Genomic DNA, 24469 nt, shown 5'->3' on the forward strand with positions numbered 1-24469 from the left:
TTAGCCTGTTCTAGGAGCTGAAAAGAAAGGTTTGACTTCTTTGGTGTCAATTTCTATGGTGATACAAAGATATATTTGATGATTCATGTGAAATTCAATTCAATTCAATTCAATTCATTCACTACTTTCATGAAACTCATCCCCAACCCAAGACTAAGGTGTGCAGAATTGTTTTGTATTCATTGAAAAATAGTCCAGTTACCATGCAAGAAGAAATGAAACTGTACTTTTTTTTTGTTTGTTTTTTGCAAGACACATTTGTTTCTTCCTGGTATGCCTAAAGAAGTCCCACTTACCCAGTTTCTTGGCAAGCTTGGCTTCTTTCTTGGCATCCACCATCACAAAGCCTATATCTTTATGTTCCAGGACCTGGGCCACAAGCTGAAGGGAAAGACAAGCCAGACAGTAAGGGGACCAAGGGCAGAAAGATGGTACAATATGTTACGGGATAATATTCTGACATAACGACAAGAAGATTGTCCTCCATACATCCTGTTACTCTGACAATTCAAGCAGCAACAAAGAGATTCCATGCCATACCCCCAGGAGAAGGATGGTTTAGCAGAATGCTGAGAACCTAGGAGAAAAAATATGAGGACCAGACCTAAGATACAGGATTTGGAAGTACATCCACTGTCTCACACCCTCCTCTGCCCTTGAGGTAGATCAAGTTTGAACTGAGAGAAAGAAAAATCAAAAAGGAAGCAAGGAGTATTTGGACAGCCGCAGGTACATGACAATGGGCCCAGAGCCCTTCCCTTGCCACCAACCGAACATGGAGTCAGGTGGGGACACAAGATATCACAAGGTACACTTTGTGGTCACTTAACCATGCCTCATCTAAATCCTCCCTCTCATCCCTGAAGAAGCTGAGGAACCTTAAAATGAAGGAGACCTGTATCCCCAATACTCAAGCATGGTCCTTGAGTTCCTTCAGCCCCTGGGCTTGTGGAGTTGAAATGCCCACTGGGTGTATCTGGCCAATAGACCCAAGACGGCTTCTGACGCTTTCCCACAGCCCACTGAGAAAAAGAACCAGTGGAGGACCAGAATGGAACCATCAGCCCCAAAAGTGAAGAGGGTGCAGCAGGGTCCTAGGTGGACAGATGGTTGGACACCAGCACAGGACTGGCATCACGTTAATCTTCCTGACACTCAGATTTAAGGAAGCAGGGAGACCCTCAACTGACTGAGATCTATGTCCTGCCATCTGGTGAATGGGAGCTTAAATAGAAACAGTGAAGGAGATACTAGAGAGATCATGAAACATTAATGTCACTTTTCTTTAAATTAAAAAAATATGTTTATGTATTTATTTTGAGACAGAGAGTGAGAGCCAGAAGGGGGCAGGGAAAGGGGGGGAGAGAGAATCCCAAGCAGACTCCATGCTGTCAGCACAGAGTCCCACATGGGGCTCGATCTCATGAACCGTGAGATCATGACTTGAGCCACAATCAAGAACCGCATGCTCAGGGACGCCTGGGTGGCTCAGTCGGTTGAATGTCTGACTTCGGTCAGGTCATGATCTCACGGGTTCATGAGTTCTAGCCCCGCATCCGGCTCTGGAGCCTGCTTCCGATTCGGTGTCTCCCTCTCTCTTTGTCCCTCCCCCCCCTCGTGCTCTGTCTCTTTCTCTCAAAAATAAATAAATGTTAAAAAAAAATTAAAAAAAAAAAGAACCGGATGCTCAACCGACTGAGCCACCCAAACACCCCTTTCTTTAAACTTTTTAGAAAAGGTAATTATAGATTAATGTGCAATTCTAAGAAATGATACAGAGATCCCTTGCACATTTTACCCAGGTTCCCCCAAAGTAACATCTTGCAAAACGATAGTGCAATATCACAAACTAGACATTGGCTTTAATGTAGTTAAGATACAGAACATTTGCATAACCACAAGGACCCCTCATGTTATCCCTTTATAGTCACATCCTCTTTCTCCCAAACTCATCCCCTCCCTAAAAAGATTTCTACAACCTTTTCATTTGAAGAATGTTACCTAAGTTCAATCACATAGTATGTAGCCTTTTGGGAGTAGTTTCTTTAACTCATCATATTTCTCTGGAGATTCATCCAGATGCTTATGTATATCAAAAGGTCATTTGTTTTTTATGTGCTGAGTAGTATTTACATGGTATAGAAGTACTACAGTTGGTCAATTATTCATCCATTGAAGGACATCTGGGTTGTTTAAATTTGGGGCTATAATGAATAAAGTTGCTATAAACATTAACGTACAGGCTTTTTGTGAAGGTTGGTTTTCATTACTCTAGGATATATGCTCAGGAGTGTGGTTTCTGGGTATAGCAACTGCATGCTTAATGTTTAAAGAAACTGCCGAAGTGTTTTCCTGAGTAGCTGTACCACATGACATTCCCACCAGCAACGCAGTGATGAGCTGTCTCATTCTTCCACCTCCTTGCCAGAATTTGGAGTTGTCACTATTTTTAATTTTAGCCATTTTTACAGATGTGTAGTGATATTTTGTTATGGCTTTAATTTGCATTTCCCTAATGTCTAATGAGGCTGAACATTTTTTTCATGTGCTTATTTGGCATCTATATGTCTTTCTCCATGAAATCCTTATTCATGTCTCTGCTTATTTACTAAACAGGTTGTTTTTGATTGTTGAGTTTTGAGAGCTCTTTTAATATTAGTCCTTTTTCAGAGATGTGGTTTACAAACATTTCTCCCACTCTGTAGCTTATCTTTTTATCCTCTTAATAGGGTCCTTCACAGAAAAAAACATTTCAATTTTGATGAAGTCCAATTTATCGGTTTCTCCATTTATGAATTGTGCCTTTGGTGTTAAGTCTAAGAACTCTTTCTCTAGCCCTATATCCTGACATTTTCTCCTAATTCCTTTTCTAAACATTTTATAGTTTTAATTTTACTTTTGGGTTCATGAACCATTTTGAGCTACATTTCAGTAACGTGTGAGATTTATCTTGTTCTTTTTTGTTTTTTGGCCAGCACCATTGTTGAAAAGGCCATCTCTCCCCCATTGAATTGCTTTTACACCTTTGTCACAGATCATTTGACACAATTATGTGGATCTATTGCTGTTTTCTCTCATATGTCTGTCAATATCATATGGCCTTGATTACGGTAACTATATAATAGCTCCTGAAGGTGAGTAGACTGCCTCTTCCCACATGATTCTTCTTTTTCAAAATTGTTTTAGCTAGTTTAGTTCCTTTGCATTTCCATATAATCTTTAGAATAATCTTGTCTCTAATTATAAAAAAAAATATTTCTAGGATTTTCATAGGAATTACATTGAACCTTTTTTTTTTTTTTAATGTTTATTTTTGAGAGAGAGACAGAGCATGAGCAGGAGAAGGGCAGAGAGAGAGAGGGAGGCACAGAATCTGAGGCAGGTTCTAGGCTCTAAGCTGTCAGCGCAGAGCCTCACATGGGGCTCAAACTCACAAACCGCAAGATCATGACGTGAGCTGAAGTCAGACGCTTAACCGATTGAGCTATCCAGGTGCCCCTGCATTGAATCTTTAAATCTGTGTATTAACATGGGGAGAAGTGACATATTTACTATGTTGTCCTCCAACTCAGGAATATGGTATGCCTCTCCATTTATTTAGATCTGCTTTGGCTTCTCTCATCTGCATTGCGTAATTTTTAGCACACAAGATGTATGCATGTCTTGTTAGATTTATACCTAATTATTTAAATGTTTTGAGTGATTATTAATAGCATTTTAAATTTTGGTGGTCATGTGCTTATTGATGGTAAATAGGTATATAATTGCTTTTTCTTTTTTTTTTTAATTTTTTTTTTCAACGTTTATTTATTTTTGGGACAGAGAGAGACAGAGCATGAACAGGGGAGGGGCAGAGAGAGAGGGAGACATAGAATCGGAAACAGGCTCCAGGCTCTGAGCCATCAGCCCAGAGCCCGACGCGGGGCTCGAACTCACGGACCGCGAGATCGTGACCTGGGTGACCTGGCTGAAGTCGGACGCTTAACCGACTGCGCCACCCAGGCGCCCCTATAATTGCTTTTTCTATGTTTATGTTGTATCTTGCAACCCTGCTGAATTATGATTAATGCTAAGAGGTTTTTGTTTTGTTCTTTGCAGATTCTTTTGGATTTTTCTAGGTAGACAATCATGTCATTCACAAAGAGGGACAATTTTTTCCCCATATCTGTATGCCTTTCTTTTTTTGGGTTTCCTTATGGCACTGACAAGAGCTTCCAGCATTATGTTCAATAAAAGTGGCAAAAGCAGACATCTACACCTTGTTCTCAATCTTAGGACTTGGTCTACTTTTCCTTTCCGTTCTATCAGTTTTTGCTGCACACATTTTGCAGTTCTGCCCCTTTGTGCACATCCCTTTAGTATTTCCTGTTTTCTCTGTGGAGTGATCCTGGATCTATTTGGCTCTGCAGTTTGTGCTATAAATCCCTCTACTTCTTCTTCTGTGGTTGCTTCTCTCATTTTCTCTTCATTCCTACATCTGCCTTCATTTTTCCCGGCATCTCTGTCTTTTCCCTTGGATTTCCTTTCCTCTTATAACTTGAGGGCTTTCTTTGCCTCTTCACTCTTCCTTGCCATTTTCTTTCTTTCTCTCTGCTAACTACTTCTGTTCCTTTAAAGCTAAGGATATTGGTGGGAAGCACAGAAGCTGCTCTGTGGAGTGTCCCAGGTGACCAGGGGTGGAGGGGCAGACAACAAATGGCACCACCTGCCCCTAGGGCAGTTTTCTCTCCTTTCTTGGATTTTGGCTGAGAATAGGGAAAGCAGGCTTTGGATGAAAGACATCATTATCAGTGTTTATGTTATGACTCATCTTGATCTTTCCTGCAATACTTAAACAGGCTAATATTTCTGGAAAGTCACTTGGCTTTAGCCTATTGCATTCAATTCATTAGACAAGGTCGTTTTTGAAAGAGTTTTCTGGTTGTCATTACAAGCCACTCTGTCCTACTTAGTGCTATCAAAATGTTGATTTAAATGCCCCCTTGTCTATCATGCAAAGTTAATAATGATACTATTAAGTTTCCCTACTCCTACCGCAGGAGCCGTTAGCAGTGGCTCTTAAAGTATAGCATGCATTTAAATCACCAGTTAAAATGGGGCTTCCTGAGCCTCAGCACCAGAAAGTAGAGAACAGAGTTGGGTGGGGCTCAGAAATTTACATTTTTACAAGCCACACTACCACATCTCATGATTCTGACACAGCAGATTTCACACTACACTCTAGAAAGCACTGCTATAAATGATTGTCAGTTGATCCAAAAGTGATACGGTGTAATTTTTTTCACCTGTGACCCTCAGGCCCACATGTGGCTCTGTTGACCCCTCTACCTCAGGCATAGGAGAGACATATTAATAATAGTAAGAATATAAGAGATTAACTATGAGAATGAAACAGAAGTTTTAACTGACCTCTCCTAGGTATATGCCACCATGTTTTGTTGGGTTTTAAGCCGATGCAAAAACCCAGGCATGAAAAGCATAGCCTCCAATTACTTTATTGATATTTATATGTGACTTTTGAACCTATATGAGTGAGAGGTGCTATCTCAAATAAGCTGAGTTCTGTTTCTTGGGTTTCCTGTTTAACTAAGCATAGCCGGTCACTGTCCTAGGATCGGATGGATGGACAGAGCCGGCACTCACAGATGGGCCAGAAACCCGTGCTAGCTGAGACCTGCCCACCTCTTCCTTGGCACAGTCCCGACAGTGTCTGTCACTCTCGCCTCCCACCCTGATTAGGCCCAAAGCCTGCCCACTTGAGCTCTGTCATCGCTCCCATCAACCCTCGCAAGCACCCCTCATGGGCTGAGCCAAGGGTGGCCGGGGCTGGCAGCAACCCAAGAGAGAACAGTGAAACTGGGTTGGGGGGAACGTCTGTGGTGAAAGTCCGGGCCCCCCTGGGCTGAGTCCTGACATGACCCAGTCTCCCCAGGACCAAGAATCCCTGCCAGGCTGATGGGGGCTGGCCGGACATCGTTTGCCTCTCGCACTTGGCAACATCTTGCGTCGCCCTTGCTCCGATCCTAAATCTCCAGCTCATATGTTCCTTTCCCCACTCTCCCGCAGCCCAGCTCACTGCGCTCTCTCAGCTGCTGCCAGCCTTGGCGCCCCTGGCTGTAAAGCCAGCTCCAGGCTCATCTTTCACTCCAGCCTCCTTTCTGTGAATTCCAATAGCCCATGGCAGGGGCGTGGCTCTCTGACACTTATTTTGCAGTCAGAGTCATGTCTAAGTCTCTTCTGTTTTGTCCATCTCTCCTCCCTAAGGGGAAGGACCCCATTTTGTGCCTTGGGTCTCTCATCTAGCTCCTTAGAGATACTCGGCATGCTTTGGATGAATGGATGGATGGGCCCCTGCACTTCTTAAGTTCAAGGGACTGCTGAGCCAAAGTGGGAAGAGGCAATTGTCACTAATTACAGTGATTAAGAGTTACAAACATGAGGAAGAGAAAAAAATAGAGTCAATATGTCTCCTAAATTCCAAGAAAAATGGAATACTCTCATCCCATCTGACTGCAATTTTCTCCTGTTGACTTATCATCTTTCCCCTGCTGGTTTTGTTAGTTTGGTTGGTTGGTTACTTCTCTGTCGTCTGTCCTAGAGACTGGGGTCATCTCTTTTTGGTTGGCATATGCAGTCCTGGGCACTGGTGCAATGCTTATTCTTTCCAGAAACATTAGGATTTGCTTTGACCACAGATGATTCTATTTTTTTTAATTTAATTTTATTATTTTTTTAAGTTGGCTTCACACCCAGCACAGAGTCCAACACGGGGCTCAAACTCATGACCCTGAGATCAAGACCTGAGCTGAGATCAAGAGTCAGACGCTTAACTGACTGAACCGTGCAGACATCCCAGATGATTCTTTTGAGTACAAAACTAACTTCATAAAAAAAAAAAGTTGTACTAATTAATATGCACAATTCAGTGTAAATAAGCATATATGATAGTATACCCTTTCTCTCTAACTTTATATTGCATTGTATAGATATTTATTACACCAGTGTTACCTCTGTATTGATGGAATCAAAGTAGATCTCATCTTTAAATGAATTAATGAGTCTCTTCTTTAAATAGTTTATCCCAGTCATTAAGAATACAGCACTTGGCATCAGCGACCTGGATTCCTGACTTGGCCCTACGTGCTGTGACTCTGCTATAAAATATGGATGATTACAGCCTATTTCACAAGGCTGTTGTAAAGATTACATGAGATAATGCATGCAAAGTTGTTGACACAGCTTTGGGCATGCGGTAAGTGCCAAATAAATGTTATATTTTGTTCTTAATATTATGACAGCTGGATAAGGTTCTGGACCTTGTGCCAATTCCAAAGGATCAAAGCCGAATGGACTGGAATGGAAAGAAAGCAAGAACTATGAATTGAGGACCTGCTATGATCAAGGTACGTGCTAAACAAAAGTGTGTAAGACATGTTAGAGCATCAAGGACCGTGTGATTTCATTAAGGGAGAAGCTAATGAAAAATTACCTGGTAGGTACTAAAGAAAACAAGGGTTATGGAGACTTAGAGCTTGTGAGCAGGGAGGTCAAACCATGCAGAGCCTAGTGGGGGCTGTGATAAGCATCGTGGATTTAACTTCCACACACTCAGAATGAACTCTCAAATCCCTAACGTGGCCAACAGGGCCCTGCCCAGTTTGGCCTGCCTGCCTCTGCAACCTCATTTGGGGCCACTCAGCCTCTTACTTAATACCCTCTTCTTCAGTTCCTCAAAACGTCAAGCTGTCTCCTGCCTCAGGAGGTCTTTGTACAGGGTATCCTCGTTCAGCTGTGTCCCCACGCCCAAGGCTGGGCACCGGCTGCAGCTGTCTGCCAGAAATGCCTGGTTCTAGTCACACAAAGGCACGGAACGTGCCCTGCTTCCACGCCCCCACCCCTCTTCCAAGAAGAGCCTTTCCTTCATATTTCACCAACTCTTACTAGCCTTTTTTTTTAAATTCTTTTTTTTTTTAATGTTTTATTTATTTTTGAGAGAGAGAGAGAGAGAGAGGCAGGGGCAGAGAGAGAAGGAGACACGGAATCCGAAGCAGACTCCAGGCTCCGAGCTGTCAGCACAGAGCCTTGATGCGGGGCTCAAACCCATGAACTGAGAGATTACAACCTGAGCTGAAGACGGGCACTTAACCAACTGAGTCGCCGGGCACCCCTATCAACTTCTACTATCCTTGAAGTCTACACGTAAATGTCAGTTTCTCAAAAGGCATCCCCTGACCCCCAGTCTGAATTGGGTGCCTTCTGTACTCTTGTCCAAGGAAGCCTGGGCTTCTCCTTCATACCTCTTTCTCAGTTCATAAGCATACCTCAACCTACACAATCATTTGTCTATACCTACTCATTTGATAGCCTGTCAGCTCTCTGTCCACTTCTGTTTTTCTCCCCATACTCTCCTCAGTATAGTACCTGACCAGAATGGATCTCAAAAACCATTAGTTCCTTGCTTTTGGTATGATCTCATCTAAATGTAGAATCCAAAAACAAAACAAAACAAAAAACAAAACTGAACTCATAGATACAGAGAACAGATGGGTGGTTGCCAGAGGTGGGGTGGCAGGGAGGGGGGGTGGGTGAAATGAATGAAGGGGGTCAAAAGGTACAAATGTCCACTAATAAGACAAATAAGTCCTGGGGGTGTAATATAGAGCATAATGGGTATAGTTTTATATATATATTATACATATTTACATATATATTATCTATGTTTATATTATATATAATACTATATTGTATATATATATAATACTGTACTGTATATATATATATATATATAACTATATGTATACAATACTGTGTTGTATGTCTGAAAGTTGCTAAGAGAATAAGATCTGAAAAGTTCTCACAAGGAAAAAATTAGCAACTATTTGTGGTGATGGATGTGTTAACTAAACTTACCATGGTGATCATTTCACAATATATACATGTATCAAACCATTATATTGTATACCTAAATCAAATACAATGTTATATGGCAGTTATATCTTAATAATAATATATCTTAAGATTAATATATCTTAATAATTGTTTCATTGAATATTTTCATAAGACAAAAATAAGATATATTGAAGTCATCTGGTTACATTAACTGATGGATGTGTTATATTACTGAATTCATCTGTAAAATGAAAATATGATAAACACTGCCATACTTTTCGCCTATCATTTAAATCCCAAATTCATAGGATATCACATTCAACTCCTGATTTTCAGGAAAATCTATTTATACAGCCAAAATCTGTTCTGAAAAGTAGAATAGTTACTGTCTTTTGTATCCGCACATTGAATGTTACTATTTCACATCCATGTTGCACATGAAGTAACCTATAAATTGCAATTTTAAGGGACTATGGTAGGTACCATCTTTACAATATGGTGCACAAATTTCTAAATTAAGCACTTTCATATGGAAATTGAGATTTCTGACTTTCCTTGAAGTATCAGAAGAGCTAGAACTACATCTCTACTTTTTAGTAGATAAAAACACCATTTGTTTTTTAAGTAAATGAACGAATGAAAGAGGAGGCTCCTTGGAAAAGGAGAGGCCCACTAGACTTTGAACAAGGAGGAGTGTGTGGATAGGCAGAGGAGAGCAGCGAGGGCATCTCAGGAAGACAAAATGGCAGAAGTGGAGGTTTGGAGATGCAGACGTGCAGAGTGATGTAGAAGAGGCTGACTTACTTGAACAGAAAGCTTATTTGAGGGCACTGAATGGAGTGGTGTATTTAAGGTACACGAGAGAAAGAGTGTAAAGGATGTGAATATTAGGACGAGCAGTTCTGAGTTGGGGGTGTTTGGGTAAGAGAACGATATGGCTAATTTGAGCTTGAGGAGGGTTGATCTGAGGGCATAGCCCGGACAGACAGAAAGAAGAGTGGTGAGGAAAGGTGACCAGCTGAGAGGCTGATGCCATTGTCTGCATGGGAGATGACTGATCTCAGACTGAGGCAGCCGGAGTGGTGATGGAGTGGTGATGCCACAAGCGAAGAGTCCATCAGACTGGCCACTCTTCCATGGCTTTGGAGAGAGAAGGGAGGGAGACCACACAAAAAGAGGAGGCAAGATGACTCCAGGGTCTCCAGCCAGGGAACGGGGTGAAGGACAAAACAATGGCATCAGGAGGGCATGCCAGAACCGGAGGCAGGGTTCTCAGCTTGGATTTAGATGCAATGTGTTCATGGCAAAGTCCAGCCAAGAGCTCGAGGTGCCAAGCTGGCGCTCAGGGGGAGAGGGCCCAAATGGAGTGGTGGAGGTGAGAGGTGGAAGTTTAAGGGTGGGTGGCATCTTCAGGGACAACAGTGGGTAAGGAAACCACAGGGTCAAAGACTGACCACCTCATAGGAGGCAAGAGCAGGAAGAGAGAGGAGCCCGCTCTGGAGGTGGAGAGGAGTGGGGGGCAGAAATCAGAGAAGACAGGGAGCGTAGTGACTCCAAAGTCATGAGAGGAGAGTGTCTTGAGAAGAAGCAGGTGGTCGGTTCGAATATTGCAGGGAGGAGTCACGGACAGTAGGACCACCATGAGGTCTCCTATCAGGACTGGTAAGTCACTGGTGACCTTTTAGAGAAGAGCTGGGCCAGGAGCCAAAGCACTGGGAGTTAAGCATTTGAGTGGGTGGCAAGGACATGTTAGAGCAGGTGTGGATCACTTGTTTAAGAAGTTTGACCATGAAAGGTAGGAGAGAGTGGCACAGCAGCACTGGGAGGCACGTCGTGTGGGGCACGTCCCGTGGGCCTCAGGACACCATATGCGGAACACCAGGGCCCCATATTTGTCCCTCCAAGTCCAGTCCCTTTGTGGCATGCCTCAACTCCAGGGACAGATTGAAGAAAGTTACACTCATACTGCATTTCATGGTCAGAGGGAAGATGGGGAAGGCATGGGGTAGCAGAGGAAAGACAGTGGCTCCATTAAAGGGAACTGAGTGTGTGTGGGGGATACCTTCTGCAAAGTCAAGAATCCGAAGAAAAGGGAGGACTGAGGAGCCTGGGGAAAAGTATCACTGATCTTTGCTCCAAGTGAACGTCCCTCAGGCCAGTCATTAAAAATACCTTGGCTGCAATCCTGTTCTTCCCATGTAAGCCAAGAAGCAAACTGTTTTCACCCACTGTCCCTGATACCATCTGGCAACGTGTCAAGCAGTTCAACAACTGTGTGTCCTCCCTTGAAACCGGAGAGCTGATGTTTATCCCCGGTAATCTCCTGTCACTTTCCACCACCCTCAAATGAGGCCCGGGCTATGTATAGCTGGGCATTGCACGTGATGTCTCCACGCGGGGAGCAGGCAAGGGAATGGAACAGCTATTTTATGAGAGTGAAGTAAATATTGGGGCCTGTTGGGGCTGGAATGGGTGGCCTCTGATTACTGGGGTAAGAGGGAGGCTGTTGACTGTTTTATTGGCACTGTGAGGCTCTCACTTTGGTCAATGCCAGGGAAGAAACCCAAGGGCCAAGGCTGTGTGTTTTACACTCTGTCATGTTGAGAGCAGTAGAGCAACTATAATAAAAGTATCACCCATTGGGTGTTTGTTCTATGCTCCAAGGCCTTGCATGAATTATCTTATTGAATCTTCCCCAAACCCACATAAGAGTAGAAGTTTGCAGATGAGGAAGTGGAGGCATAGAGAGGTCAAACAACTTGCCTAAGGCCACACAGTGCTTAAGTAACATAGCTGGGTTCCCAACCTGACACTGTGGCTCCGGAGCCCCGGGTCTCCCCCATTACATTCTACTCCTGCACCTGGGTCTTAGAGAAACCCAGGCTCCAGTCATCAGCTGTGAGACTCTGAGCAGGTCACAACTTCTCCCATCTCAACTTTCTAGTCTACAGATGAGATCTCATTCTTGTAGAGGTTACATGGGAGCAAGTGCTTAAGGAAGGTTTGTTCCCTCTAAAGTCACTTGGGGCAACACCATGACATTGAGCTGGTAGTTAGTGAATCCGAGCCCACATCAGCATTACTTGGAGGAAGGTCTCGTGAAAACACAGATTTCCTGGGCCCACCTCAGAGTTTTTGACTCATCAGGTCTGGGATGGGATTTGTGACACGCACTTGCATTTATGATGAGCAATGCATCCCTGGCGACCCTGATGCTGCTGGTCCCAGGCCCACACATTGAGAACCACGGCTTACAACGGTCTCTAACCTATAATCACAATCTTTTATCACATAGCATCTTGCGATGTCCATACAGACTGAATGAGAAAGGCCAGGTTTTTCCCTTTTCACACTAAAAACATTGCTGGAATGGAATTTTTTTAAAAAAATGGCTTTGACTGACATGGGACCAGGCCGCGCCCTTTAACCTTGTTCTCAGTGGGGTTCTGTTGTGCCCCAGAGGCTGTGAAAATGACATCTGGCAGTCCGGGACCTGACCTCTTCTGGTAGCTCCCTCCTCAGCCTGCCTTAGAAGGGAGTCCCACAAAGTAGTCACTATGTTCTGGAAGCCAGAGAGACACCAGCCCTTTTCTTTTTAAAATTTTTTTTAACGTTTTTATTTATGTTTGAGAGAGAGAGAGAGAGCACGAGCACAAGAGGTGGGGGACAGAGAGAGAGGGAGATAAGAATCTGAAGCAGGCTCCAGGCTCTGAGCTGTCATCACAGAGCCTGACGCAGGGCTCGAACTCATGAGCCATGAGATCATGACCTGAGCTGAAGTTGGACGCTCAACCAATGGGGCCCCAGAGACCAGCCGTTTTCTAACTAAAACTTCCATAGTTTGGTGCACCTCATCCAAAAACAAACAAACACACACACAATGCAAGAGGTGCGTCAGCTGACGGAGAAGCTTCCTAAAGATAAAACAATGAGCAGACCAGGAGCTCTTTGACTTGTCGCTCCCAGAGCGCGTGGTGAAAAGCAGAAGAGAAGCCTGTTGCTGCTTGGCTGAACCATATCAAATGTCTGACCACTGTCTGTTCTGCTAGCATCTGCTAATGACAACAAATAGCATGGATATCCAAAGCGTGGGGACAGCAACATGCTCTCACGTACCCAATAGTTTCAAGAACAGCCCTTTGTTGTGCGCCAAACATGTTTCAGTCGCCTTACACATCCCCTTGTTTCTCTTTGTAAGAGCTCTGTGCTGAAGGTATTGCGGTTTCTAATTTTACAAAGGAAGGCTGGAGGAGTGAAGTGACCTGCCTGTGGTCACACACTAGTGCAAGGACTCCAACCAGGTGGGTCTAACTCCGAGCTGTGTGCTTCTCTGCCAGGGGATATTGAGGGCTCCCGTTTATGTGTTGTGTCCACTTTTTTCTTTGAGTCTGGGGGATGCTCTCATTGTCTTCATAAATAAATCGGGTGAGTGTGGTCAGATACGTTTGGTGTCCTGAGCCAACTTGGCCATGTGTGTCGGTGTGAGGTACAGGCAGGTGAGCATGTGAGGGAGTACCTGTTGGCTCGCCTGGCCCGCCTCCATGCCCAGCACACAGCAGATGGTGAGGAGAGGCCAGTCTGGCGTGGGGCACCGGGCAGCAGGCAGGCACTCCTGGAACAGGCTCTGCGGGCACTCAGAAGCGGGTCTGGCCGGCCCAGCCCAGCATGCTGCAAGATGGCGCACTGGCCATCTTCCTGCATGGCTGTCCAAACAGAAATGGCTTATCTGGATAAAATCACATCCAGTTTTCAGAAGAGGGAGCCTCTGAGGCTTTTTTGTACAGACTCAGTACTCTGGACGGCTGGCTTTCTTGGTGGAAGAAGTCATTTTAGATGTTAAGGCCGAGCTGTCAATTATACAAAAATCCTCCACACCAACCACTGAGACTCAAACTACAGGAGAGTGGGGCTGCTGCTTTTAAAGAAAAACTGAGTGATTATGAAACATTTTATTTTTGACTTTTTATTTTACTGCTTTATCTTATGATAGTTTTATAGTGGTGACTTTCATGGTATCTCACGTCTCCATTTAAACATGTTTAACTTTGGGAGAAGGTCTACCTAAGGGATTTGATGGCCAGACTTGAGTAACATAGTGAGAGAAGAAACTTCCAGTGGTTTAGAAGTTCTGAGTCAACAGTGTGTTTTCCATTTTGTGAATCTCTATTCCAACTCTATATGGAAGGAAGAATTTCACTGTCGTCAACTCAAGCCATGATCTTATAATAGCACTTCTGTCTTTCCAACATCTGCCCCTGGGAAGTGCACAGCAAATTCTCATCAAATATTTGGGCGGCACTTGGGCTCTAAGGAGATCTGCAATTTAAGAGTGGGCATGGTTATACATCGTGGGAGAGAGGACTGGCTTTATGTGAGGGTTCGTTCCCAAAGCCAAACCAAAATAAGCCTGACCTCATCCAGTTTTACAGAGGGCAGCAGGTGCAAGTTTGGAGAATGCCATTTTTGGGCAGTGAACAGTTGGAAGAAATACCTGAATCCTGTGTGTGTTGCTATTCTCTGCCCACAGCTCCCACATCATTCCATCTGTAGATTTACTCGACTCCAGCAACTTAATTTTGCCTTCCTCTCCTGGGGTTTAGGAATGCAATCATGGGGACATTTGCCAGTGCTAAATAGGTTTGAAGGCAGGGTCAGCCTCACAGAGCCCAGAAGTTTCTGCCCATGCTGGATATATACTTGGGACTGAGAGTCCCGTGGTTTAAAAAAAAAATCAGTTTTACCCCTATGTCAATGGGACTAAGCAAAGATGACAAACAGGTCCCTGAATCTGACAGAGTCAACCTAATTTTATACTATTCCACTCAATGCTTTTTTGGAATAAATTTCATGTTAAAAAGAGATCAAGGACAAATATATTTTCAATATAGGCAACACATTTATAATTGCTTGCCTTTCCCTCTCTTTCCATCCATCCATCCATCCATCCATCCATCCATCCATCGAGTGTTTTCTGGATTTTTATTAAATCCCAAGTAGGTGCTAAGCATTAGCCCATTTGCTCACACTGGTCATTTTGGTTCAACATAATCCAATTGTACAATTAAATGTTGCTCAAGCATGGGTGAGAATCCAGAATACAAGCTAAAGACTCTTGTCCCTTTTTAAGTTGGCCTTGCTTACAAACACAAAGCAATCCCTTTCAGCTGTTCCTTGGTTTAGTGGAAGGAACATGTCATTTGGAACCAAACAGACATGAATTCAAATCCTGAAACATGCTCTGCCATTTTATAGCTTTGTGACCTTGGGCAGTCTACTTTCAGGATCAGTTCTTTGCAGATGATGTGAACAAATGTTGTTAAGAGTTAAGCAAAGTAACATATATAAAGCGCCCATACTGGGTACGCTTCATGGCAAATTCATAACAAGTGCTATCTCCCTTCTCCTCCTTCTCTTCTGTTCACTTAACATTCACTCAACAAACACCGCTGAGTGCCCACCATGAGTCAGATGCTAATGTAGGTGCTGGCATACAGCAATGAAAAGAACATTTTGCCTCTGCCTTTGTGGATTTTACATTCTCTAAGGGCGTCACACAATGGGCACCGTGCCAGCCAAGCTCTATGGAGAAAAGACAGAGTAGGGAAGACAGGTCAAAAGGAATGCTCAGAGAGTGATCTGTGTAGGAGGTCAGGGAAATAACTTCTTTCATAAGATGCCATTTAAGCAAAGAACTAAAGTTCTTTGAAGGTGAGTTCTTAGCATTAATGAAAGAACATCTCCTTAGCTGTAAGGGGCCATGCCATCTGCATTTTGTAAGGAAGTGGGTATGAATATTTGATGGATCAATGAAAGGGTGAATGTTTCTCTTTGGGGAGCCATGGGCTAAGTTTCACATTATAGAACACTCACGAGTTTGCTGTAACCAGTTTTCTCATAGTTTCCTGTTAAACATGGTAACACCTTAGTATCCCCTATTCTCTAGGGTTCTCTGATTTGTCATTTCTTGGCAGAAAAGGGCAATGCAACACAGCAACCCAATAGATGTTTTTCGTCTTTCTGAAGGTAAATGCTGGACCCTGACTGAAGATTACTTTCTGATCTGACCTTAGAAAACCCTGTAACTCAAAGGGAAACCTCTCAGGTAGGGTAAGGCTTCCCATGAGCCCAGTCATTCCCTTTTAAGGAGGTCCAAAGTGTGAATCACTGACTGTTAGAGAGGACAGTGGGAGTGCACTGGGAGGCTTGGGTGAGACCCAGAGCAGATGTGAATCCCTACAGCCCCAGTAACCAACTTATCCCAGCAGTTCAAACCAGAGGTGTGCTAACCGGTCCAATAGCACTGGAGAGAGGCAAGAGACAAAGGGTCAAGCAATTACAACACGATTCTGGTCATCTAGAAAATTTCTCTAACCCAAGAGGCCAGTACTATGCTTTGGAAACTTTAACATGCCTATGAATCACTTGGGAAATGCCATTTAAATGCAACCAGCACCCAGGTGATGTCACTGGAACAGCTCTGGGTTCCACATTTTGAGCATCAAGTCTCAAGTGCCTGTAAACTTGGCTGCACACGAGAATCACCCAGGGAGCTTTTAAATTCTGTAGTACATAGATATCATCTCTTACCTCATCATCAATGAAATCAGGATCTGGGGGGAGAAGACCCAGGCACCAGTATTTTTAACAATTCTGTGGTGATTCCAATATGCAGCCAAGGTTGAGACCTATTGCAACCGGCCAAGAACACGGTCTAAATTTCGAGCAACAGGTGAAGAGAATTAGCAGTTGATAAGCACTGGGTATATATTTCAGACTCTCAATTAGGCATCCTACATAGATGAACCTCCTAAACAGTAATCAGCATAACCAAATAATAATACCTGATACGTGTACAGCTTCTTATAATGTTATCAGAAATTTCCATTCACCTGCTTTCATTGAAGTCTTCTCATTCACTGATAGAAACTACACGACTGGTTTAGCAGAGGAGCAAAATGCGGGGCTCATCTGTGACTTGCCCTGGATCCAAAAGCAAGTGTCAGGGAATTTCGGCACTCTGAACTCCAGTTGTCTGCTTTTCCTGAGCATGGCTCCCTCAACTGAGGTCAGATGTAAGGGGACGGCCATGCTCAGAAAGCGCACACGAGAGTCACGTCAATGACGCTGGGCGCACTGGCGGGTCTGAAGAGGTTGTGCTCCCAGCCAAAGATATTTCACCGATGTGCAAATCGATTAGGAGACTAGGTTCTGAATAGAGAAGGGAGCTCGGTCTGTTAGGGACCTTGGTAGACTCAGAGCAGCAGCAGCAAGAGATTTGCTTAAATAGTGGCAGAACCCAGAGGCTGACATGGCCCAGGATTCTGATCCTTGATTCTGCTACAGATGGTGGAACCGGCCTCCCCCAGCCCCATAGGGCCTCATGCATAATCTGTGCCAGAGTCACCATCTAAAATTATTGGAAAATAATCTGCTTACCAGTCCTGGAAAATTGGTCATAACAACAGGGTGTCTTCTTCCTGGTGGATAGGCCATTTCCAATAATTTTATGTGACCATCCTGCAATCAATATCTAAGAGGGCCCAGGACAAAGCCACTGGGCAGGTTGTGTGCGGATGGCAGCAACTTTCATGTGGTGAGTGGAAGTCGGACTTCCATAAGCAGGAAGAAGAGAAGGTCCCCAGGGGGGGACACAGAGGAGCAGCCTCGGACCTCACACCCCAGCTGAGGCCTGTTGAAAATAACAGGAATAGCAAGTCAACCTGGCATGAAACTACCAGGATGGTGTGGCTGTTCCTGCAGGACCCTGGGCTGCCCACCCTAGGGACTGCCTAAGGGACCTAGCTCCCCCTCAGCAACTGAACCGGTTTTCACTGTTCACAATGAGGAAGGCACAGCTCGTTCATCACTCGTTCACTGGCTCATTTGTTCATTTATTCATGCTAACGTTACTCAGAGTCTGGTAAGAGCAGTGGGTATTTGGTGAATTAATATTTCTGTTCAGGGATTCACGATACTTATTTTCATGTTCCAAATCGCTCAGTAACTTGCCTGAGAAGATCCCCCAAGGCTTCTCCTAATCCAATAAATATATATCGGTTATGGGTTGGCCTGTTTGCATGCTCCCACAAAACACATGTACACACTTAATAGTGTCAGCTTTGAACATGAGGGGTGCCTGGGTGGCTCGGTAGGCTGAGTGTCTGCACTGTGACTGAAAATGTGGAAGGGGTCTAGTTAATAAACGGTGTTGGCGAAGATTAGTGCATCAGGCACGGACTTGGCAAAGCCGGGGAGAGCAGAGGGAGAGCTGAACATGGGGAGGGGGTGCTTCAAGAATCTGTGATCATGGGCAAGCCACTCGTCCTCTCTGGGGCTTAGCTGCTTACGAAAAAGCAACATGGCACCGTGTCACAAATCCCGAGCTCTCTGAAAATGGCCTGGTGTCCTCAGTCTGTGAAGTGATAGGGTTAGGCTGGGGCCGTCTAAAATCGTGACTCAAGAGTGGAGTGCGGACTGCAAGTTGCCGGTATTTGTGAAGTACTTCCTGTTTGCCAGAAGCTGTGCTCTTGCCAAGCCACCACCGCCGTCTCTACGTCACCAACATGGAGCCCGAACGCAGAGGGGCATCTTCCTTGGGAACGGGGCCCCAGGTCTACCTGACTCGGAAGCCCATGTTAGAGCGCACCACTTCTCAAGTATTTCGACCCAAGACAGATGGGTGATGTTGGAGGACTTTCTTGTGACACCCTTTCTAGAGTGCGTGATAGCAGCAGTAACTTGCACGGCAGTTTCAAGGGAAAAGTAGAAGCAAGAAACAAAAGGACAAGGAGGAATCAAAATCACTGGGCACGTCCTCCTCCTGTGCCTGAGTCCGGTGAGGCTAACAGAATCTGGCTGCTATGGTGTAACTTAGTTATGGTCTGGGCTGAAGCTGGAGGAAACAGCATACAGCATGGCAACTCCCTTTATAATTGTGTTGACACCTCAACAGGAAAATGGGGGAAAGGCACCGAAAAATAATTCATGGGAGAAAGAAATATAAATGGCAGATAATTTTATGGGAACATTCCATCTCGCTAAAAATCAAAAAATTTTCATTAACACTACAATGAAAACCTCAACAGACAAAGATTTTTAAAACTGAAAATTATGTCAGCATCCCCAAATGGACAACTTATCTTAAGAATATGCATGGTCATACCATGGAGTGCTAGGCCAGCCTTAACATTGTTTGTCAAGAATATTAAACTCTTTCGTGACACAGAAATACAATGTACTGAAGTGAAAAAAGCAGGAAATAAAACTGTATTATTGGTATAAACCCACTGAAAACTGTACATTTACATATAGACAGAAAGTACGGGGGAGAAATCTATCAGAACGTGAACCGTGTTGCTTTCTGGGTGGATGCTTTTATTGCCTTCTTTTTCCTTTTCCATATATTCCAACATTTCTAAGTGAGCATGTGCTATTTTGTGGATAAAATGCCCAACCAGGAATCGGGATTCCCAGCTGCCTGAGTCCTGTCACTACAAAGCCACGGCTATGAAGTAAAGGTTCAGAACAATCTAGATGGTGTTCAAAGAGAACGTTTCATTGAACATGGCATCCATTCAGCCAGCCTCTACAGAACGTCTCTATAGAACTAGCTACCACGCACTGCCCCTGGTGCCCTCCAGAGCCAGACCCCGGCCAAACTGGAATACAGTTTGAGCTCGGTGTCACCTGGTGACATTTAATTTGCCCTTTCTCTGCCCAAGCTTTTAGTGACTTTCTATTCTTTCCCTACTCCTCTTCCCCCTTGTCAAACCCTGTTCCCGCACGGGACTCAAACGTGGTCAGATGCAGGTATAAGTGACTGGCAACATTTTAAAGGACTGCTACTCTCAGACGGGCTTAACTGTGTTTGGAGAAAAATCCTCCCCTAAAGGAATGAGATTCTCATGGGCAAATTTTAGGAAAATCGGGTGGGAAGATCCTTGAGGGCTGTCAGAATCCTTGCTCTTGCGGTTCCCTCCCCAGCCCTTGCTTATTGGCCTGGTAAATTTTCCTCGTTTTCACAAACCAGTTCTTCCTTGTTATACCTTCCGTGTCTCTCCTGGGAAGCAGGGCCCTTGTTCTTTGTGCTCTGGGAGTACCTTCTAAGTTGCTCTACTCTTAACAGTGACCCCATTGCATTACAGTTTTTTATTTGCCCTTCTTCCATAATAGGTCAAGAGCCACCTGAGGGTCTCATTTTCCTGTGTCCACAGCATCTATCCCAAGACCCAACCTCTAAGTAACAGACAAATGACTGATTGATCAGCATTCAAGACCCTGAGTCAGGGAGTGACCTGCTCACCCTGTGGAGGGGGATGTTTCTGGGTCATTTTTCTTGTCATCCCTTAGAACGGCAGGCAAAATATACACATGACCATAGTTCCTCTGGGTTTTTAGCAGAATGGGGTGGCCCTTACATGACAGGTCATGAGCTCCTAATCCCTAAAGATGTCTCAGGTGTTTCAACTGGGGGATAGCAACTAATAACTGTAGAATGAAATCAACTTAATAGGTTGGAATCAATATATTTTTTTTTAATGAAGACAAACAGAATAGACTAGAACAGAAAGAATAAAACAGAAGACAAAAGAATTTTGTTAAAAACCCACGTATTTCTCCAAATAATAATCAGTATTGTCCCATGAAATCTGTGTTTCCGTTGTGTATGTGTCCCTGAGTACTAGGTTGTGGCGAATTATGACACAGAGATACCAGAAGCCACCTTCCTGAACTGGCTGGAGGAGAGGAGCCAACTGTCCCCTGCACTGTCCACCCATGGCTGAGACCTCACTTCCTGTGGGCATTGGCTGGGGGCTGCGTCCTTGCCTCTTATCCCTCTAAAGCCACCGCGCTGGAACAGGCAGCGTACTTCCCTTCATGCAGGTCTCAGGTCCAGGGAATTCAGAGGACAAAATAACTGTTTTGACTATGAAGAAAATGCAGAGGCTTAAGTCACTCTCTTTCTACCCATGGGATTCTTGGAATCAGTTTTGTCCTGGACTCTGAGAAAGAGCCTGCACCTGACAGGTACCCCCAACACCCCCAAAACCTCCCTCCATTCCCACCCCTCACCTCCATCCTCACTAAGGGAGCATGGTCTCCTGCCTGGTCGGGGCATCTGCATAAGTAGTGCCTCCCTCCAGGGCTATGCGCTTCTCAACCGTGAGTGTGATACAGCTGGCCTCACCAGGTCTGGGCCCGCGGCAGAGCAACTCTAAGGCAGACTCAAAGCGATCCTCAACAGAGTATCTAGCAGCTACCTGAACACTGTCTCATTTGGTTCTAGCAATATTGCAGTGCAGGGGCTAAGACCACCTTTGCCTGCACTAGTTGGGTGACCCTGGGCAACTTACCTTCTCTGTGCCTCAGTATCCCCCTGTAAAATGGGGATGGGAACTGTACCTATGTCACAGAAATACTGTAAGGATTAAACTAGCTAACATATACAAAGTGCTTAGAACCGTCTCTGTAAACAGTAAGCATTCACTAAATCTTAATTATCGTTACATAATTATCTCTTAGGCCTATATGATGGTTTTTTCTATATTTATAGATGAGAAAATGAGACCCAGAGGAATTAAGCAACCTGCCCTATGTCATGTGCCCAGGAAAGGCAAAGCCAGAATATAAATCTAGATCTCCCAACCCCAAGTTCTGTGTCCTTTTCCCCTAAGGATGCCCACCTCAGCTTTAGCACCCTGCAGGGCACCAACTATGTCCTATGGGTCTCTGCCAGGCACTCTTGGATCAAAGGGGCGTGAAGGGATGGTGAGCCCAGGGGAAAGTGCCTTCTCAGGGCCCTAGGTCTTTGCGGGAGATACATTCTTGGGGGAGAGTGTGTGTACGTGTGTGCATGTGTAGGTGTGTGTGCACATGTGTTTTAATATGATGGGGCATCAGAAATGGGAAGTCATTGCTTGTACTGGCATTCTTTTTGAGTTCCAGGCTGCCAGACAGTGATGAGCATATAGGGTAGGATCTTTATGCCTTCAATTAACTTTTTCAGTCTCTCAATAACTGAGTATGGCAGTTTGATACAGAGACAATGATATGAGCAAGGATTTCAGGGGCTGAGTAGCAGCTGTGCTATACGTCCTGGTTTTTTTCCAGCCTGCAATGTTCCCATAGATAGCACAAAGATCTAAAAACTGTTCCTGCTTTCTCTTTGCATGCAACCCACAAGATGAACGTCCACTTGCAGCCCCCAGGATAAGCCTGAGACAAAACATAATGGTAGTGGTGATATTTTCTAAACGCTTAGTTTTTTGTCAACCTGAGCTCTCTGTAATGACCAGACCGCCACATATAAGTGCTCTGAGAATAGGTGCTTGTATGATGATCGGGAGACACTGAGGATTCTGAAGCATTTTTTAAAGTATCCAACATATTTAACTATATGTCACATGGCTTTCATGGAGTTTATTTGAATCTTTTTTTTTAAGATTCAAATCTATATGAGTTTCATACATGGTAACTCTCGTAATCACAATATTTGATTAAGCTGAGCTTTCTGAGGTGCTAGTTAACAAGCTGCTGTAATTCTCAAATGTCTCTTTCCACAGGTCTGTGCCTGGGCTGGGCACGGGGCTGATAAGGGATCTTGGTGACTACTAGAATTCCTGGCACTCACAGGTGCTCCTGAAGTGTAAGTGACCTTACACTGTCCAGGAGGCGCTGCAGGAATTGGCCCTGGAGCCCTCACCAAGGATTAGAGGATGGGCCCCACAGTGCCAGGCTTAACAGACAGGCCATGTAATGCAGATAAAACAAGAACTGACTTCAGCATCTGCCCTGAACTCACACCAAGAACTTTCTGAGGCAAAAAAAAAAAAAATTCCCGTTAATTAGTGAATGTGCAGCTAAAGATCTTCACACATGTACACTGTGCAATGTTGACTGAACCCAGATCACAAGAGACGAAGATCACTTAGTGATATTCCCCGGCTGACCCGTGGAGAGGAGCAAGGTCAAAAGCCTCCTGTCTCTCCAGGATTGCGGCAAAAGTTCAGGGAGCAGAGAGTGGGGAGTTAGCACACCAAATGAAACCAAAATCGTCTCTGAATTGCATTTCACCAAGCCACTTAACCAAACTTTTAAAATTATCTCAGAAAAATAGTTGCTGGGACTATTGCCCTTGAAAACTCAAGAGGACCATCATGGGACAGATTTTAAATCAGACCCATGCATTGTGCAACACATTCGATTGTCCCTATTTTAGGAGTCAGGCCCCACCCTGCGTTGTTCACACACCCCAGCTTTGCAACAAAAATATCTTCAGATTCACATGAGACTAAAATGCAGACGGACTTCAGGACACAGTCTCTGCTCCTGCGTTCCCACATCCCCAGGCCGCTGGCCAGCCCGTGCTTGCTGGGACAAGGTGGTCAGCATGCCCCCTGCTTACCTCCAGCACAATTTCTTTCAGTTGGAACTGTTTCTGCGCGACTTTGTCTGAAGACACGGGCTCGTGGTAGTAGAGGCAGAGCAAGTCGTATTTCTTCAAAACCTGCTTGAAGTTCTTCTCAGTGAGGCTTACCACGCGGTCCTTGCCGTCATACGTGGGGAAGTTGAGTCCCTCTTCTGCCCTGCAGGAGGACAGCAGGTAGACCCCCACGATGAACAGGTGCGTTCTCTTCATCTGGGAACAGTTTTCGTTTCACTTTCCCAGAAAGACTGAGGGCAAAAAAGTGGCCGGAAGACTCTCAGGGGTCTGGTTGCAAGAAGCGGGGGAGCAGAGAGGCAGATTTGGTCCCTCCTCTCTATCCCTCCTGGGCCCGGAGGACCAACTCTCCACTGCCTGGGCTCCAGCTACTAGTACTCCTGGGCACAGGACACAGGCGTGTGGAGACTGAGGGCCGGGCCGGGCCAGGCCCCAGATACCTCGCATAACTGGGCCCAGCCCCTGTCTCATCAGGAACTCCATTTTTAGGATGCAGTTGTCTCAGGCTAAAAATAAATCATGCAATGAATTAAAAAAAAGTTAGATATGACACTGTTGAGGGATTCGCTGATACAGTTTGTCAGAGGGGTAGCAAGGGAGGAGGCAGGAGGGAAAGAGGAGAACTCGTGCACAAGGAATAAGGAGGACAGCAAGGTCAGGGAAGAGAAACTCAAGGAGGGAGAAAAGATGAGAGGGGAGAGAGATGGGACCGTAAACGAGACAAGCTAGTGGAGACGTCTGCATGTACACAGGGCCACCCAGGCCTCAGAATCGTTCGATTAAGGAGAGAAGTCAGCCTGTTCCCTCTGGGTGGGCTGCCTGTCCCCCTACCTACTTACTGCTCACACAGTCCAGTCCAGGCGGACTTCACGTTCTGCACCTGCCTTTCCCTGCCCCCCATCCTCTCTTCTTGGGAACTGGGCCCCGGGTGGCCTCTGTGCCATGCTCACATGGCCTTGACAGGCACTGGGCAAGGGATACAGGGACACCTTCCCTGTCAGACCCCCCGCCCTGGGGCCTCAGTTCCTCTCCTTCCACCCCTGCCCACAGCTGAACACTGCTGACACCAGGAAAACCCATCTCCATTTTAAAATAAATTTAAAATACTTTAAATAAAGTAAAAGTTCAACAGTCTTCCTC

General features: G+C 44.9%; 1 protein-coding gene across 1 annotated transcript in view; it reads right to left on the minus strand.

The window, feature by feature from the left end:
• The window catches only part of CASQ2 (calsequestrin 2), a 63230-nt gene extending 39464 nt beyond the window's left edge, over positions 1-23766 (minus strand). Inside the window, exons 1-2 of the mRNA XM_030324881.1 lie at positions 23294-23766; positions 297-381 (exon numbers count right to left, since the gene is read on the minus strand). Coding sequence (XP_030180741.1) covers positions 297-381; positions 23294-23527 — 319 coding nt within the window. The 5' untranslated portion in view covers positions 23528-23766. The remainder of the gene's footprint in view (positions 1-296; positions 382-23293) is intronic.
• Positions 23767-24469: the final 703 nt, after the last annotated feature.

Source organism: Lynx canadensis, chromosome C1 (genome assembly GCF_007474595.2).
Source record: "Lynx canadensis isolate LIC74 chromosome C1, mLynCan4.pri.v2, whole genome shotgun sequence".
Classification (NCBI taxonomy): domain Eukaryota; kingdom Metazoa; phylum Chordata; class Mammalia; order Carnivora; family Felidae; genus Lynx; species Lynx canadensis.